This window comes from Oncorhynchus clarkii, chromosome 4 (genome assembly GCF_045791955.1).
Source record: "Oncorhynchus clarkii lewisi isolate Uvic-CL-2024 chromosome 4, UVic_Ocla_1.0, whole genome shotgun sequence".
NCBI classification, from domain to species: domain Eukaryota; kingdom Metazoa; phylum Chordata; class Actinopteri; order Salmoniformes; family Salmonidae; genus Oncorhynchus; species Oncorhynchus clarkii.
In genome coordinates this window covers 15,963,807-15,983,635 of record NC_092150.1, presented here as the reverse complement: position 1 = coordinate 15,983,635, position 19,829 = coordinate 15,963,807, and the positions used below count along the sequence as shown (strand labels likewise).

The 19,829-nt window shown below is 41.8% G+C and overlaps 1 protein-coding gene across 1 annotated transcript in view; it reads left to right on the top strand.

Moving 5' to 3' along the window:
- The window catches only part of LOC139407504 (potassium voltage-gated channel subfamily KQT member 1-like), a 340,305-nt gene that overhangs the window by 29,494 nt on the left and 290,982 nt on the right, over positions 1–19,829 (top strand). The window contains exons 7-10 of the mRNA XM_071151296.1: positions 4,539–4,649; positions 4,878–4,973; positions 9,928–10,056; positions 15,959–16,154. Coding sequence (XP_071007397.1) covers positions 4,539–4,649; positions 4,878–4,973; positions 9,928–10,056; positions 15,959–16,154 — 532 coding nt within the window. The remainder of the gene's footprint in view (positions 1–4,538; positions 4,650–4,877; positions 4,974–9,927; positions 10,057–15,958; positions 16,155–19,829) is intronic.

Here is a 19,829-nt window from a genome sequence, read left to right as displayed (position 1 = left end):
ACTGAACTCTATCTGAGAAGTAGTTGGTGAACCAGGTGACGCAGTCATTTGAGAAGCGAAGGCTATTGAGTTTGCTGATAAGAATGTGGTGATTGACAGAGTTGAAAGCCTTGGCCAGGTTGATGAAGACGACTGCGGTTATGATATCGTTTAGGACCTTGAGCGAGGCTGAGGTGCACCCATGACCAGCTCGGAAACCAGATTTCATAGTGGAGATGGTACGATGGAATTCGAAATGGTCGGTGATCTGTTTGTTAACTTGGCTTTTGAAGATTTTAGAAAGGCAGGGCAGGATGGATATAGGTCTATAACAGTTTGGGTCTACAGTGTCTCCCCCTTGGAAGAGTGGGAGGACCGCAGCAGCTTTCCAATCTTTGGGGATCTCAGATGATACGAAAGAGACGTTGAATAGGCTAGTAATAGGGGTTGCAACAATTTTGGCCTATAATTTTAGGAAGAGAGGGTCCAGATTGTCTAGCCCAGCTGATTTGTACGGATCCAAATTTTGCAGCTCTTTCAGAAAATCAGCTGTCTGGATTTGCGTGAAGGAGAAGCGGGGGGTGGCTTGGGCAAGTTTCTACAGGGAGTGTTGTGTTGTTGGCCGGGGTAGGGGTAGCCAGGTGGAAAGCATGGCCAGCCTTAGGAAAATGCTTATTGAAATGATCAATTATTGTAGATTTATTGGTGGTGATAGTGTTTCCTATCCTCAGTGCAGTGGGCAGCTGGGAGGAGGTGCTCTTATTCTCCATGGACTTTACAATTCCCCAAAACCTTTTGGAATTAGTGCTACAGGAAGCAAATTTCTGTTTGAAAAAGCTATCCTTAACTTTCCTAACTGACTGAGTATATTGGTTTCTGACTTCCCTGAAAAGTTGCATATCGCGGGGGCTATTCGATGCTAATGCAGAACGCCACAGGATGTTTTTGTGCTGGTCAAGGGAAGTCTGGGGTGAGCCAAGGGCTATGTCTGTTCTTAGTTCTAAATTTTCTTAATAGGGCATGCTTATTTAAGATGGAGAGGAAAGTACTGTTGAAGAGAAACCAGGCATCCTCTACTGACGGGATGAGGTCAATATCCCTCCAGGATTCCCGGGCCAGGTTGATTAGAAAGGCCTGCTCTCTGAAGTGTTTTAAGGGAGCGTTTGACAGTGATGAGAGGTGGTCATTTGACCGCGGACCCATTACGCATGCAGGCAGTGATCGCTGAGATCCTGGTTGAAGACAGCAGACGTGTATTTAGAGGGCAAGTTGGTCAGGATGATATCTAAGAGGGTGCCCATGGTTACGGATTTAGGGTTGTACCTGGTAGGTTCCTTGATAATTTGTACCCTTACAGACAAACTAACATGCTGTAGCCGAGGCGACTACTCACGTCGGTAGCCATGAAGTGCTATGAAAGGCTGGTCATGGCTCACATCAATACCTTCATTCCAGAAACCCTAGACCCAATTTGAATACCACCCCAACAAATCCACAGATGACGCAATCTCAATCGCACTCCACACTGCCCATTCCCACCTGGACAAAAGGAACACCTATGTGAGAATGTTGTTCATTGACTACAGCTCAGTGTTTAACACCATAGTGCCCACGAAGCTCATCACTAAGCTAAGGACCCTGGGACTAAACACCTTCCTCTGCAACTGGATCTTGGACTTCCTGATGTGCCGCCCCCAGGTGGTAAGGGTAGGCAGCAACACATCTGCCACTCTGATCCTCAACACCAGGGCCCCTCAGGGGTGCGTGTTTTGTCCCCTCCTGTACTCCTTGTTCACCCACGACTGTGTGGCACGACTCAAACACTATCATTAAGTTTGCTGACGACACAACAGTGGTAGGCCTGCTCACTGACAATGAGCCAATAGGGAGGAGGTCAGAGACCTGGCAGTGTGGGGCCAGGACAACAACCTCTCCCTCAATGTGAGCAAGACAAAGGAGATGATCACGGACTAAAGGAAAAGGAAGGCCGAACAGGCCCCCATTAACATTGACGGGGCTGTAGTGGAGTGGGTCGAGAGTTTCAAGTTCCTTGGTGTCCACATCACCAACTAACTATCATGGTCCAAACACACCAAGACAGTCGTGAAGAGGGCACACCAGCTTTTCCCCCTCAGGAGACTGAAAAGATTTGGCATGGGTCCCCAGATCTTCAAAAGGTTCCACAGCTGTGCCATTGAGAGCATCCTGACCGGGTGCATCACCGCCTGGTATGGCAACTGCTTGGCATCAATACGTCACTGGAGCCAAGCTCCCTGCCATCCAGGACCTATATACTAGGCGGTGTCAGAGGAAGGACCAAAAAATTGTCGAAGACTCCAGTCCCGGCAAGCGGTACCGGAGCGCCAAGTCTTGGTCCAAAAGTCTCCTTAACAGCTTCTACCCCCAAGCTATAAGACTGCTGAACAATTCATCAAGTGGCCCCCCGGACTATTTACATTGACCCCCCCTTGTTTTTACACCGCTGCTACTCGCTGTTTATTATCTATTGCATAGTCCCTATTCCCCTACCTACAAATTACTTCGACTAACCTGTACCCCTGCACATTGACTCAGTACCGGTACCCGCTGTATATAGCCACGTTATTGTTATGTAATTTTCTTGTGTTACTTTTTGTTTTATTTTTTACTTTAGTTTATTAAGTCAATATTTTCGTAACTCTATTTCTTGAACTGCATTGTTGGTTAAGGGCTTGTAAGTAAGCATTTCACGGTAAGGTCTACACTTGTATTCGGCATATGTGACAAATACAATTTGATTTGTTTTGATCAACAACCCAACCCTGCTCTTTTTAAAGAAAACAATACAACTAAGTGACCCAATGCTTGCAACTCAGCAGTTGGGTCATCTAAACAACCCAGCATCCGAGTGAAGGCTGTTTTGGCTGTTTCCATCAGGCGGGTCAAGTTTCCAGTTCAGTTAATTAAACAGTTCAATGTAAGGCTGTGGGTAATAAAAAACCTATGGTAGTCTTGTGCTAGAGGGATCTACACGCAATAAACCACCTCACTGCTCTCTGTCTCAAATACCTTTTACTCTGCCACTATAAAGTGTCAGTTCCTTTAATTAAAACTATAATTGCAGGATTACTAGCTGTTTTGTAATGAGAGTTAGAAAGGTTCAGGGGTCCTTGGTGCCCAATGGAACCATGAAGAAAAGCTGTTTTTGTGTGTCATAGCCACAATGAACAAAACAGCCCAATAGGAACTTTGCTCTCCTTTGTTAATCACAGAGACTGTAAACTTGAGACTTGTGATATGCCGTGCCAATAGGTTTGGTCACTCGTGTGTGTGTGTGTGCTGAGATCAGTTTGTCCAGCAGTAAAGGGAGAGCCTGTTTGGAGAGTGTTGTGTGTGCGTGTTTCCCAGTGTATTCCCTGTCAGCTTGTTTTCCACTGTGGGGTGTGCAGGTGCAGGGCACAGCTGTAGGACGGGCCCAGAGCCCACAGGCCAATGGCATGATTCATATTTCTCCTCTCCTCTCATCTGCCTCACACTCAGAGGTTGTTAAGGGAAGAGTGTTTGATCTGGAGATTCACCAGCACTCTGCTCAACCTCTGAAAATGGGAGAGAGAGACAGAGAAGCGATTGATATCTGGATGGATAGGGAGAGGGGTAGAGAGAGAGATTTAGTTGATGTTGTTTATAGGGTGTATGGTGTTTACTATGAACCATATGATGGCAGGTGTGGTGTGGCAATGACACACACTTCCACAGTGAGAGGGAGAAAGAGTAAATGGACTGTGCCCCAATGAGAACTCAAGATGGTGTGTTTGACCTTTGTGAAGACATGGAGAGGCTTCGCCACACACTTGGAGTGCAGCGCTTACACCAGGGGTTTGAATGCGGGGGTGTTGTTGAGTGGACTATTCCACACTGACGTCAGGCCCATTGTTTAGTCATAGAATGTGTAGATGAGGATTAACCATCCCACTCCCTCCTTTCTTCCCTCCCTCCTTCTTCCTATTTACTCCCAAAAAGTTTTAAGTATCTCACCTTACATCACCCTCTTTGTATAAGCACACAGCACAAGGTCACACGGCGCCCCAAAGACACTCCACTGTGCTTCTCTCAATGTGTCACAATTGGCTCAGCTTTCAGAGTGGATGTACATGGAAATGCAGGGGTATTTGTTTTCCTCCGCGCTCCGCTTGGCCAAATTCCTCTCCTCACTGAGGATTAGTCCCAGAATCCTCTCCTCACCGAGGATTAGTCCCAGTCAGAATCGTATTCCTATTGAGTGAATTTCAACTGCTGAGTGGTGACAGTTTTGGAGGCAGGCCAATACGTGTGATGAACTTTCTCCTCATGGTCTGCTCCTTGTTGTTATCGCCAAACTGTGCTCAATGACCTCTTTACGACCAAGTAGCTCATTATTAGAAGCCTTTAACAAACAATTTTTTACTTATTTAGTACATATGTAAATGTAATAATGGTGAAAATATATATATAATGGGAAATGATTGTGTAAATAAAATAACATCAGTGTGTGGAAACATTGCCTTGTTTTCCCTAACCTATCCCGTCCTCACTGCCCCCAGGTGACGGTGACCACCATTGGCTACGGGGACAAGATTCCTCAGACGTGGATAGGGAAGTGCATTGCCTCCTGCTTCAGCATCTTCGCCATCTCCTTCTTCGCTCTGCCTGCAGTAATTACCCCTCATCTTCCTCCTCTTCTTCCACAATAAACTAAATAGCATAATGTGTACATAATTCATAATACACAATATTGCCTTCCATCATTACTGTGTTGTCTGGTGAGTAACCCAGTTAGTCCTCTGAGGGGAAGCATCAGTGTGCAGCTCCAGGTCGTCCTGTGGTTTCAGTGTCATGATGCAGCTCTCTCTCTTTCTCTCTCTCCCTCTCCCCTTCTCCAGGGTATACTGGGCTCGGGCTTTGCTCTGAAGGTGCAGCAGAAACAGAGACAGAAACATTTCAACAGACAGATCCCGGCTGCAGCCTCACTAATCCAGGTACTGTCAGTCAGTCAGTCAGTCAGTCAGTCAGTCAGTCAGACAGACAGACAGACAGACAGACAGACAGACAGACAGACAGACAGACAGGCAGACAGACAGACAGACAGACAGACAGACAGACAGACAGACAGACAGACAGACAGACAGACAGACAGACAGACAGACAGCAGTCAAACAATCACTCTGTCCTGTCTGGGATCTCAACAGCTGTGTATAGGAGAGAATATGTATAGGAATGAGTGTGTAGAAAGTGCTTAAGCACAGTGATGACACATGGGACCTACTGTAGGCCGCTGAACCTCTCTAGGACCAGGTCTGGTCTGGTCTGACGGACGCCATCTTTGATTCAGTGCTCTACTCATGTAACAACTCCAGGCCAGGATGTCAGAGAGGTTCAATTTAACATGTCCAGGACCACTACATTTCCTGAATTCTTTAAATAACACATTTGTTCCCTTCAAATCTTGCCAATGTAAGCTTCAAAAAGCAGTCTAGTACAAATAGATGAGTAGCAGTGTTTGTAGTCTGCACATGTCCTGGAAAAGGTGAGCTGTCCTGTCCTGTTCTCTCCCAGGCAGAGAAGACAGGCAAATAGCAGCCAGTTTATTCACCAGGAGCTGGCCATCACAAGAATCACATTGACTCTGAACATACAAAGAAGCCCACAGCTACATTTACAAAGAGACTCCTTATTGTGCTGACATTTAAGAAACATAGAGTCACTGAATCTACATGATGATGAGGATGACGGTACAGAGCTAAACATGGAATGGCTATATGAATGGTTATACTGTATGTGAATGGTTATATGAATGGTTATACTGTATGTGAATGGTTATATGAATGGTTATACTGTATGTGAATGGTTATATGAATGGTTATACTGTATGTGAATGGTTATATGAATGGTTATACTGTATGTGAATGGTTATACTGTATGTGAATGGTTATATGAATGGTTATATGAATGGTTAAATGAATGGTTATATGAATGGTTATACTGTATGTGAATTGTTATATGAATGGTTATACTGTATGTGAATGGTTATATGAATGGTTATATGAATGGTTATATGAATGGTTATATGAATGGTTATGCTGTATGTGAATGGTTATATGAATGGTAATATGAAGGGCTATATGAATGGTTATACTGTATGTGAATGGTTATATGAATGGTTATACTGTATGTGAATGGTTATATGTGAATGGTTATACTGTATGGGAATGGTTATATGAATGGTTAGGATGTATGTGAATGGTTATATGAATGGTTATACCGTATGTGAATGTTTATATGACTGGTTATACTGTATGTGACTGGTTATACTGTATGTGAATGGTTATATGAATGGTTATATGAATGGCTATATGAATGGTTATATGAATGGCTATATGAATGGTTATAATGTATGTGAATGGTTATATGTGAATGGTTATATGTGAATGGTTATATGAATGGTTATATGAATGGTTATATGAATGGTTATATGAATGGTTATACTGTATGTGAATGGTTATATGTGAATGGTTATATGAATGGTTATATGTGAATGGTTATATGAATGGTTATATGAATGGTTATATGAATGGTTATACTGTATGTGAATGGTTATATGTGAATGGTTATATGAATGGTTATGATGTATGTGAATGGTTATATGAATGGTTATACCGTATGTGAATGGTTATATGACTGGTTATATGAATGGTTATATGAATGGTTATATGAATGGTTATACTGTATTTGAATGGTTATATGTGAATGGTTATATGAATGGTTATATGAATGGTTATACTGTATGTGAATGGTTATATGAATGGTTTTACTGTATGTGAATGGTTATATGTAAATGGTTATACTGTATGTGAATGGTTATATGTGAATGGTTATATGACTGGTTATGTGAATGGTTAAATGTGAATGTTTATATGTGAATGTTTATATGTGAATGGCTACATGTGAATGTTTATATGTGAATGGCTATATGTGAATGTTTATATGTGAATGGCTATATGCGAATGGCTACATGTGAATGGCTACATGTGAATGTTTATATGTAAATGGCTATATGCGAATGGCTACATGTGAATGGCTACATGTGAATGTTTATATGTGAATGGCTATATGGGAATGGCTAAATGTGAATGTTTATATGTGAATGTTTATATGTGAATGTTTATATGTGAATGGCTACATGTGAATGTTTATATGTGAATGGCTACATGTGAATGTTTATATGTGAATGGCTACATGTGAATGTTTATATGTGAATGGCTACATGTGAATGTTTATATGTGAATGTTTATATGTGAATGGCTATATGCGAATGGCTACATTTGAATGGCTACATGTGAATGTTTATATGTGAATGGCTATATGTGAATGGCTATATGCGAATGGCTAAATGTGGAAGTTTATATGTGAATGGCTACATGTCAATGGCTATATGTGAATGGCTATATGTGAATGGCTATATGCGAATGGCTACATGCGAATGGCTATATGCGAATGGCTATATGTGAATGGCTATATGTGAATGTTTATATGTGAATGGCTACATGTGAATGTTTATATGTGAATGGCTATATGTGAATGGCTATATGTGAATGTTTATATGTGAATGGCTACATGTGAATGGCTATATGCGAATGGCTACATGTGAATGTTTATATGTGAATGGCTACATGTGAATGGCTACATGTGAATGGCTATATGTGAATGGCTATATGTGAATGTTTATATGTGAATGGCTACATGTGAATGTTTATATGTGAATGGCTACATGTGAATGGCTATATGTGAATGTTTATATGTGAATGGCTACATGTGAATGTTTATATGTGAATGGCTACATGTGAATGGCTATATGTGAATGTTTATATGTGAATGGCTACATGTGAATGGCTATATGCGAATGGCTACATGTGAATGTTTATATGTGAATGGCTACATGTGAATGGCTATATGTGAATGTTTATATGTGAATGGCTACATGCGAATGGCTACATGCGAATGGCTACATGTGAACTGCTACATGTGAATGGCTACATGCGAATGTTTATATGCGAATGGCTATATGGGAATGTTTATATGTGAAGGGCTACATGTGAATGTTTATATGTGAATGGCTACATGTGAATGGCTATATGCGAATGGCTACATGTGAATGTTTATATGTGAATGGCTACATGTGAATGTTTATATGTGAATGGCTACATGTGAATGTTTATATGTGAATGGCTATATATTAATGGCTATATGTGAATGGCTATATGTGAATGGCTACATGTGAATGGCTATATGCGAATGGCTACATGTGAATGTTTATATGTGAATGGCTACATGTGAATGGCTATATGTGAATGTTTATATGTGAATGGCTACATGTGAATGTTTATATGTGAATGGCTATATATTAACGGCTATATGTGAATGGCTATATGTGAATGGCTACATGTGAATGGCTATATGCGAATGGATACATGTGAATGTTTATATGTGAATGGCTACATGTGAATGTTTATATGTGAATGGCTATATATTAATGGCTATATGTGAATGGCTATATGTGAATGGCTACATGTGAATGGCTATATGCGAATGGCTACATGTGAATGTTTATATGTGAATGGCTACATGTGAATGGCTATATGTGAATGTTTATATGTGAATGGCTACATGTGAATGTTTATATGTGAATGGCTATATATTAACGGCTATATGTGAATGGCTATATGTGAATGGCTACATGTGAATGGCTATATGCGAATGGCTACATGTGAATGTTTATATGTGAATGGCTACATGTGAATGGCTATATGTGAATGGCTATATGCGAATGGCTATATGTGAATTGCTATATGGGAATGTGTATATGTGAATGGCTACATGTGAATGTTTATATGTGAATGGCTACATGTGAATGGCTATATGCGAATGGCTATATGCGAATGGCTACATGTGAATGTTTATATGCGAATGGCTACATGTGAATGTTTATATGTGAATGGCTACATGTGATTGGCTATATGCGTATGGCTACATGTGAATTGCTATATGCGATATTCACTAGGTGGCTGCTGCCAACACACTGACACTGACTCAACTCCAGCCACTTTAATAATGGGAATTGATGGGAATTGATGGGAAATGATGTAAATATATCACTAGCCACTTTAAACAATGCTACCTTATATAATGTTACTTACCCTACATTATTCATCTCATATGCATACGTATATACTGTACTCTATATCATCGACTGTATCCTTATGTAATACATGTATCACTAGCCACTTTAAACTATGCCACTTTGTTTACATACTCATCTCATTTGTACATACTGTACTCGATACCATCTACTGTATCTTGCCTATGCTGCTCTGTACCATCACTCATTCATATATCCTTATGTACATATTCTTTATCCCCTTACACTGTGTACAAGACAGTAGTTTTGGAATTGTTAGTTAGATTACTTGTTATTACTGCATTGTCGGAACTAGAAGCACAAGCATTTCGCTACACTCGCATTAACATCTGCTAACCATGTGTATGTGACAAATAACATTTGATTTGATTTGATTTGATTTGAATGGCTACATGTGAATGGCTACATGTGAATGTTTATATATGAATGTTTATATGTGAATGGCTATATGTGAATGGGCATATGAATGTTGTTAAACCAGGAATCTACTTCAGAGGGAATCTACTTCTCTGTCAGAACACATTGTTGCCCTTAAACACTGATCCAAGGTCAGTTTAGCTGTTGTCCACCTAATGGTTAAGGTTAGGACAGGTCTGATCCTAGATCTGTGCCTGAGGGCAGCTTCTACCCAGAGCTGAGATAATGTCCAGGTGATCAGCTCACCATCTGTGTTTACCGTGGGTAAATATGCTAGGACACTTATCACACTGGTTCAGTTTGTCCATCCTCTTTTTCAGACGCTGTGGCGCTGCTATGCAGCAGAGAAACGAGAAGGCTGTCCCGCCACCTGGAAGATGTATGTCCTCACCGGAGACTACATTCCCCCCATGAACTCTGAAAACAACAACCCAAACCTCAGAAACAAGGTAAACACTACCTCACTTCTTCAGTTATAACAAACATAATACTGCAGGTCTATACACACTTTATACACCTTTATCCCTGTTCAGAGAGGCATTCTAATGATGCACTATAGCTGCTTTGTCAATCAACAGCTAACATATCTGTTAACCTGTCTCTTGGAGAGCTTGTATCCTGTCTCAATTCCCAGAGGAGATGTCAGAAAGAGAGCTGCCCTCAGGAAAAAGCTGTTTGCTGGTGATATGAGCCTTCCATCCTACAGACAGACAGACGAGTGTAGTGAAATGCTTGTGCTTCTAGTTCCGACAATGCAGTAATATGTAATAAGTAATCTAACAAATTCACAACAACTACCTTATACACACAAATGTAAGGGATGAATACGAATATGTACATATAAATATCTGGATGAGCGATGGCCGTGCGGCGTAGGCAAGATGCAGTAGATGGTATAGAGTACAGTATATACATATGAGATGAGTAATGTAGGATATGTAAACATGATTAAAGTGGCGTTATTTAAAGTGACTAATGATAGGCATAGGCAAGGTGCAGTACTGCAGATGGTACAGAACAGCATATACATATGAGATGAGTAATGTAGGATATGTAAACATTATTAAAGTGCCATTATTTAAGGTGACTAGTGATACCTTTATTAAGTCCATTTATTAAAGTGGCCAGAGATTTGAGTCTGTATGTTGACAGCAGCCTCTCTATGTTAGTGATGGCTGTTTAACAGTCTGATGGCCTTGAGATAGAATCTGTTTTTCAGTCTCTCAGTCCCAGCTTTGATGCACCATTACTGACCTCGCCTTCTGGATGATAGCGGGGTAGTTTGCCCCCGGTGATGCGTTGTGCAGACCGCACCACCCTCTGGAGAGCCTTGCGGTTGAGGGCAGTGCAGTTGCCGTACCAGGCGGTGATACAGCCCGACAGGATGCTCTCGATTGTGCATCTGTAAAAGTTTGTGAATGTTTTAGGTGACAAGCCAAATTTCTTAAGCCTCCTGGGGTTGAAGAGGCGCTGTTGCACCTTCTTCACCATGCTGTCTGTGTGGGTGGACCATTTCAGTTTGTCCGTGACTTCTCCTTCTCCGTGATGTGTACGCCGAGGAACTTAAACCTTTCCACTTTCTCCACTACTGTCCCTTCGATGTGCATAGGGGGGGGTGCTCCACGATCATCTCCTTTGTTTTGTTGACGTTGAGTGAGAGGTTATTTTCCTGACACCACACTCCGAGGGCCCTCACCTCCTCCCTGTAGGCCATCTCGTTGTTGATGTTGGTAATCAAGTCTACCACTGTATTGTCGTGTGCAAACTTGATGATTGTGTTGGAAGTGAGCATGGCCATGCAGTCATGGGTGAACAGGGAATACAGGAGAGGGCTGAGAACGCACCCTTGTGGGGTCCCAGTGTTGAGGATCAGCGGGGTGGAGATGTTGTTTCCTACCTTCACCACCTCGGGGCGGTGTATCAGAAAGTCCAGGACCCAGTTGCACAGGGTGGGGTTGAGACCCAGGGTCTCGAGCTTAATGACGAGTTTGGAGGATACTATGGTATTAAATGCTGAGCTGCAGTCAACGAACAGCATTCTTACATAGGTATTCCTTTTGTCCAGGTAGGATAGGACAGTGTGCAGTGTGATGGCGATTGCATCGTCAGTGGACCAATTGGGGCTGTAGGCAAATTGGAGTGGGTCTAGGGTATCAGGTAGGGTGGAGGTGATATACTCCTTGACTAGACTCATGATGACAGAAGTGAGTGCAACGGGGCGATAGTCATTTAGTTCAGATACCTTAGCTTTCTTGGGAACAGGAACAATGTGGCCTTCTTGAAGCATGTGGGGACTGGGATAGGGAGACTGGGATATGGATTGATTGAATAGGTCTGTAAACACGCCAGCCAGCTTGTCTGCGCCTACTCTGAGGATGCGGCTAGGGATGCCATCTGGGCCGGCAGCCTTGCGAGGGTTAACACGTTTAAATGTTTTACTCAAGTTGGTCACGGAGAAGGAGAGGCCACAGGCTTTGGTAGCGGGCCGTGTCAGTGACACTGTATTGTCCTCAAAGCGAGCAAAGAAGATGTTTAATTTGTCTGGGAGCAAGACGTTGATGTCCGCGACATGACTGGTTTTCTTTTTGTAATCCGTGATTGACTGTAGACCCTGCCACATACGTCTCGTGTTTGAGCCCCCCAGGATGATTCCGGGCCTTTGTCTCCCCCACACAAAGACACAGTCAGTTGAGATGATGTCATTGACGCCTTTCTCATGGGAGGAAACCTTTGTGTTGGTAGAACAGCAACAACAACAAAAATTGTTTGGCATTGAACCCACACATTGGGGAGAGTGAAGGCTGCTTCTGTCACTTTCTGTTTCAGCATGTGACTTCTCCCCTCTCTCTCTCTCTCTCTCTCTCTCTCTCTCTCTCTCTCTCTCCCTCCTCTTTCTCTCTCTCTCTCCCTCTCTCTCTCCCTCCTCTCTCTCTCCCTCCTCTCTCTCTCCCTCCTCTCTCTCTCTCTCTCTCTCTCCCTCCCTCCCTCCCTCCCGCCTCTCTCTCTCCCTCCTCTCTCTCTCTCTCTCTCCCTCTCTCTCTCCCTCCTCTTTCTCTCTTTCTCTCTCTCTCCTCTCTCTCCCCTCTGCTCCTAATGAGTCATTCAGGATTCAGACCCATTCTGGTATTTGGACAGGACTATGGGCCAGTGTCAATGCCAGGACACTGTGTGTGTCATTGAGTAAAAATCATTGTGTTTCTATAAAGCAGTCAGTTAGTGACGTGCTGCCTCTAGGTGATGGAGTGGAGCACAATGAAGGCCCCGAGGAATTCAGAGACTCAAAGAGCATTGACCTCAGTTAAACCAGCACAGATTTGAAGACATGGCCTTAATCACCATGCTATAGTACAAGAAGATATGACTAACACAGTGTATTATTTGAAGGTTTAAAGGTGCACAAATCATTGCTTACAAAACAGATACTGAGGTTTCTGTGTTCTGAATGGTTAGGAATCAAAGTTTACTGGGTAGTATAAGCCATGTTAGAAAATAGCAAATCAGGAATGAATGACAAGTGATAGTGCTAAACCATAAAAACACAACCACAACAACTTGTCTAACATATGAAGGTAGGGAGGGAATGGCCACATGTGACTTGGTATTTGGTATTTTATTAGGATCCCCATTAGCTGTTGCAAAAGCAGCAGCTACACTTCCTGGGGTCCACACAAAACATTAAACATAATACAGAACATCAATAAACAAGAACAGCAGGACAGAACTACATAAAAAAAATTAAAGCACACAGCCTACATACCAATGCATCCACACTAACTATCTAGGTCAATCTGTTTTTTAAACAAGGTTTGCTGTTTATTTGAGCAATAATATGAGATGGAAGGAAAGTTCCATGCAATAAGGGCCCTATATAATACTGTACACTTTCTTGAATTTATTCTGGATTTGGGGACTGTGAAAAGACCCTTGGTGGCATGTCTGGTGGGATAAGTGTGTGTGTCAGAGCTGTGTGTAAGTTGACTATGTAAACAATTAGGGATTTTCAAGACATTATTATTAAGTGATCAGTCTCTCCTCAACTCTTAGCCAAGAGAGACTAGCATGTACAGTGCCTTGCGAAAGTATTCGGCCCCCTTGAACTTTGCGACCTTTTGCCACATTTCAGGCTTCAAACATAAAGATATAAAACTGTATTTTTTTGTGAAGAATCAACAACAAGTGGGACACAATCATGAAGTGGAACGACATTTATTGGATATTTCTAACTTTTTCAACAAATCAAAAACTGAAAAATTGGGCGTGCAAAATTATTCAGCCCCTCTACTTTCAGTGCAGCAAACTCTCTCCAGAAGTTCAGTGAGGATCTCTGAATGATCCAATGTTGACCTAAATGACTAATGATGATAAATACAATCCACCTGTGTGTAATCAAGTCTCCGTATAAATGCACCTGCACTGTGATAGTCTCAGAGGTCCGTTAAAAGCGCAGAGAGCATCATGAAGAACAAGGAACACACCAGGCAGGTCCGAGATACTGTTGTGAAGAAGTTTAAAGCCGGATTTGGATACAAAAAGATTTCCCAAGCTTTAAACATCCCAAGGAGCACTGTGCAAGCGATAATATTGAAATGGAAGGAGTATCAGACCACTGCAAATCTACCAAGACCTGGCCGTCCCTCTAAACTTTCAGCTCATGCAAGGAGAAGACTGATCAGAGATGCAGCCAAGAGGCCCATGATCACTCTGGATGAACTGCAGAGATCTACAGCTGAGGTGGGAGACTCTGTCCATTGGACAACAATCAGTCGTATATTGCACAAATCTGGCCTTTATGGAAGAGTGGCAAGAAGAAAGACATTTCTTAAAGATATCCATAAAAAGTGTCGTTTAAAGTTTGCCACAAGCCACCTGGGAGACACACCAAACATGTGGAAGAAGGTGCTCTGGTCAGATGAAACCAAAATTGAACTTTTTGGCAACAATGCAAACGTTATGTTTGGCGTAAAAGCAACACAGCTGAACACACCATCCCCACTGTCAAACATGGTGGTGGCAGCATCATGGTTTGGGCCTGCTTTTCTTCAGCAGGGACAGGGAAGATGGTTAAAATTGATGGGAAGATGGATGGAGCCAAATACAGGACCATTCTGGAAGAAAACCTGATGGAGTCTGCAAAAGACCTGAGACTGGGACGGAGATTTGTCTTCCAACAAGACAATGATCCAAAACATAAAGCAAAATCTACAATGGAATGGTTCAAAAATAAACATATCCAGGTGTTAGAATGGCCAAGTCAAAGTCCAGACCTGAATCCAATCGAGAATCTGTGGAAAGAACTGAAAACTGCTGTTCACAAATGCTCTCCATCCAACCTCACTGAGCTCGAGCTGTTTTGCAAGGAGGAATGGGAGAAAATTTCAGTCTCTCGATGTGCAAAACTGATAGAGACATACCCCAAGCGACTTACAGCTGTAATCGCAGCAAAAGGTGGCGCTACAAAGTATTAACTTAAGGGGGCTGAATAATTTTTCAGTTTTTGATTTGTTAAAAAAGTTTGAAATAGCCAATAAATGTTGTTCCACTTCATGATTGTGTCCCACTTGTTGTTGATTCTTCACAAAAAAATACAGTTTTATATCTTTATGTTTGAAGCCTGAAATGTGGCAAAAGGTCGCAAAGTTCAAGGGGGCCGAATACTTTCGCAAGGCACTGTATAGTATTTATATCAGCCCTCTGATTACAATGGGGAGCAGAACGTCCCGCTCTGTTCTGGGTCAGCTGCAGCTTTACTAGGTCTTTCCTTGCAGCACTGGACCACACGACTGGACAATAATCAAGATTAGACAAAACTAGAGTCTGCAGAACTTGCTTTTTGGAGTGTGGTGTCAAAAAAGCAGAGCATCTCTTTATTATGGCCAGAACTCTCCCCATCTTTACAACCATTGAATCTATATGTTTTGACCATGACAGTTTACAGTCTAAGGTAATGGAAAGTAATTTAGTCTCCTCAATTTGTTCAACAGCCACACCATTCATTACCAGGTATAGAACAAAATGAATGATTTGTACAAATACAATGCTGTTCAGGACCAGTTTATTAAAGGAAAGGGGGATACCTAGTCAGTTGTACAACTGAAATCTGTCTTCCGCATTTAACAATAGCATTGTATTTGGTCAAACACAATTTTTTCCAACAGTTTGCTAAGAGCTGGCAGCAAGCTTATAGGTCTGCTGTTAGAACCAGTAAAGGCCGCTTTACCACTGTTGGGTAGCGGAATTACTTTGGCTTCCCTCCAGGCCTGAGGACAAAGACTTTCCTCTAAACAGGAGAACATTAACCTGACTAGGAAAACTCCTGGCCCTGAGTTTAACCAATGCTGAGTTTGTGTTCAGGAAAGCCCTGGTGATGCATTCTTGTGTCTGTCTGTGTTGAACAAGCGTACCAAGAGGAAACTGAAGATGGTTCGTGACAATGGCTCCATGACCATCCTTGGAGCGAGGAAGATGTCCATTCCTCAGATCACCTTCGACCACATCGAAGATAACGACGAGAAGAAAGAGGTCCCCTTCTTTCTAGAAGAACCCCAAGGTATATAACTGAATCAATTTGAAAATAAAAGAGAGCCGTACACTCTAGGAGCTCAGATGCAAAAATTGAATTACCAACGTTTCGACAGCCAAGCTGTCTTCATCAGGGTATAGTCACAAACACTGCGGGATGACTCGACACACAGGTGTCTGTAATCATGGCCAAGAGTGGCCTAATATCATTGGTTAATTCTCAAATATTAAAATGGCATACAAAGAACAGCATACAAACAACAAATGGATAGCATACGACCATAGATTCATTTTAGACTACACAAGCTTACAAACAATTACAATGGCAAAGTCACAATAATCACAAGAAGGGCTTCAGATCAAAGTCAACGTTGAGACCGAAGGGAGCAAGGGTCTTTAAGTTAAAGATCCAGGCAGCCTCTCGTTTTAACAATAAAGAGGTCACCCCCTCTCTTAGGGAGGTTGAATCAAAACACGAAGCGGATTTAACTTATTTTGGAAAACAGCCCTAATGCTGGAAACAAACATCATTATGTTGTAATCCAGAGTCACTTTCATTTATTTTCCAAGTTATAGCACATGCTATTTTACATATAGCAGGTTTTTAAAAGGACCAAACAGTTTGCGATAGTGGTATAGTGGTATCGTCCTGGCCCTAGTTTCTGTACATATGCAGTTGGTCATCTTACAGATGCTCCTATTGCTTGGCTTCAAGTGAAGATAGATACTGCCATACTGGGCATATCTGAACACATTGTGTGTAAAGGTGTATAGGTAACAAGCTCATTGGTATTGGAATTAAGCAATAAGGCACAAGGGGGTGTGATATATCAAATCACATGTTATTAGTCACATGCGCCGAATATAACAGATACCTTACAGTGAATTGCTTACTTACGAGCCACTAACCAACAATGCAGTTCAAAAAAATATATATATATGTTTAGATGCCTCTTGGATCTATATGGCCAGTATACCACGGCTAAGGGCTGTTCTTATGCATGACGCACAAACCCCTGAGGTGCCTTATTGCCATTATAAACTGTTTACCAACATAACTAGAGCAGTAAAAATACATGTTTTGTTATACCTGTGGTATACGGTCTGATATACCATGGCTATCAGCCAATCAGCATTCAGGGCTCAAACCTCCCAGTTTATAATGTGTAATATGTAGTGGTTTGTTTTACGAGGAACACATAGACTACTTGAACCAGCATATACAATACTAGTGCTTTCTAGGAACTGTTAAAACTATGAACTGAAAACCAGTACTTGACACTACAGTACATTGCAAACGGACTCCCATGCCTTAATTGACGATAAGTCTCAATTGAGAGCATGGCATACTGTTGAATGGTGCCCTGTGTTGAGGTATTTTTCAGAGAAATAACCATGGGTCATGCATGTTTGAGCCAGCTGTGATAGAAGCAGATGTCCTATGAGGAGAATTTTCCAAAGTGAATTACCACAGTTATGAAACAGTTTTTTCTTCCTTTTCAAACTTCATTTGACAAAATAATGTATTTAAAGGCCCCTTGAAATGATGTCATGCAGCCTTATGTTTTGCACATTGAAAATCCATCATTTCAGTAAAACAGAGATATTGGATGCTTGGTGAGTAAACCCTGGTGACTTGACTGGTTAGGGGCCAGTGGAGACAAGACAGACAAACATTTTCATGGCACAGTTGGAGTCCTCTGTTTGAGATTCCAACAGTGATATAGAAATAGGAGGAACTCAATCCCCTTGGGAGTATACTATATTTCAGACGTGAGGATACAATGTTCTTATCCGTAGCTATTTACCATCCAGTTTAATGCTCATGGTGTAAATTGTAAGTAATGATGAATCTGTGCAATATATGCCATGTGGATGGGACATGACACAGTGGTGTGATTGACTCTCTCCTCCCCCATAAAGAGAGCGAGGGAGAGAATAGGGATGGTAGGTAGGGATGAGGACTGACTGAGGTGTTGTGAAGCTGGTTGTTCATGATACAAATCAAATCAATGATGATTGGTTGCGTACACAGATTTGCAGACGTTATCACAGGTGCAGCAAATGCTTGTGTTTCTAGCTCCACCAGTACAGTAATAACTAGCATAAAAAATAACATTAAAATACACACATAACCCAGAAAAATAAAAGTTATATAGGATTAGCCATGGCTAGAATACAGTATATACAGTTGAAATCGGAAGTTTACATGGACCTTAGCCAAATACATTTAAACTCAGTTTTTCATATTTCCTGACACTTAATCCAAGTAACAATTCCCTGTCTTAGGTCAGTTAGGATCGCCACTTTATTTTAAGAATGTGAAATGTGAGAATAATAGTAGAGAGAATGATTTCTTTCAGCTTTTATTTCTTTCATCACATTCCCAGTGGGTCAGAAGTTTACATACACTCAATTAGTATTTGGTAGCATTGCCTTTAAATTGTTTAACTTGGGTCAAACGTTTCGGGTAGCCTTCCACAAGCTTCCCACAATAAGTTGGGGGAATTTTGGCCCATTCCTCCTGACAGAGCTGGTGTAACTGATTCAGGTTTGTAGGCCTCCTTGCTCGCACACGCTTTTTCAGTTCTGCCCAGAAATCTTCTATATAGGATTGAGGTCAGGGTTTTGTGATGGCCACTCCAATACCTTGACTTTGTTGTCCTTAAGCCATTTTGCCACAACTTTGGAAGTATGCTTGGGGTTCTTGTTCATTTGGAAGACCCATTCGCGACCAAGCTTTAACTTTCTGACTGATGTCTTGTGATGTTGCTTCAATATATCCACATAATTTTCATGTCTCATGATGCCATCTATTTTGTGAAGTGCATCAGTCCCTCCTGCAGCAAAGCACCCCTACAACATGATGCTGCCAACCCCGTGCTTCACGGCTGGGATGGTGTTCTTCGGCTTGCAAGCATCCCCCTTTTTCCTCCAAACATAACGATGGTCATTATGGCCAAACAGTTCTATTTTTGTGTCATCAGGTCAAAAAGTATGATCTTTGTCCCCATGTGCAGTTGCAAACCGTAGTCTGGCTTCTTTATGGCGGTTTTGGAGCAGTGGTTTCTTCCTTGCTGAGCGGCCTTTTAGGTTATGTCGATGTGGGACTCGTTTTACTGTGATATAGATACTTTTGTACCTGTTTCCTCCAGCATCTTCACAAGGTCCTTTTCTGTTGTTCTGGGATTGATTTGCACTTTTTGCACCAAAGCATGTTCATCTCTAGGAGACAGAATGTGTCTCCTTCCTGAGCGGTATGACGGCTGCGTGGTCCCATGGTGTTTATACTAGCGTACTATTGTTTGTACAGATGAACGTGGTACCTTCAGGCATTTGGAAATTGCTCGCTGAGGTCTTGGCTGATTTCTTTGGATTTCCCCATGATATTAAGCAAAGAGGCACTGAGTTTGAAGGTAGCTCCTGAAATATACACAGGTACACCTCTAATTGACTCAAATTATGTAAATTAGTCTATCAAAAGCTTCTAAAGCCATGACATCATTTTCTGGAATTTTCCAAGCTGTTTAAAGGCACAGACAATTTAGTCATGCACAAAGTAGATGTCCTAACCGACTTGCCAAAACTATAGTGGTTGAAAAATGAGTTTAATGACTCCAAGCTAAGTGTATGTAAACTTCCGACTTCAACTGTACACATGAAGTGGGCAAAACAGTATGTAAACATTATTAAAGTGACCAGT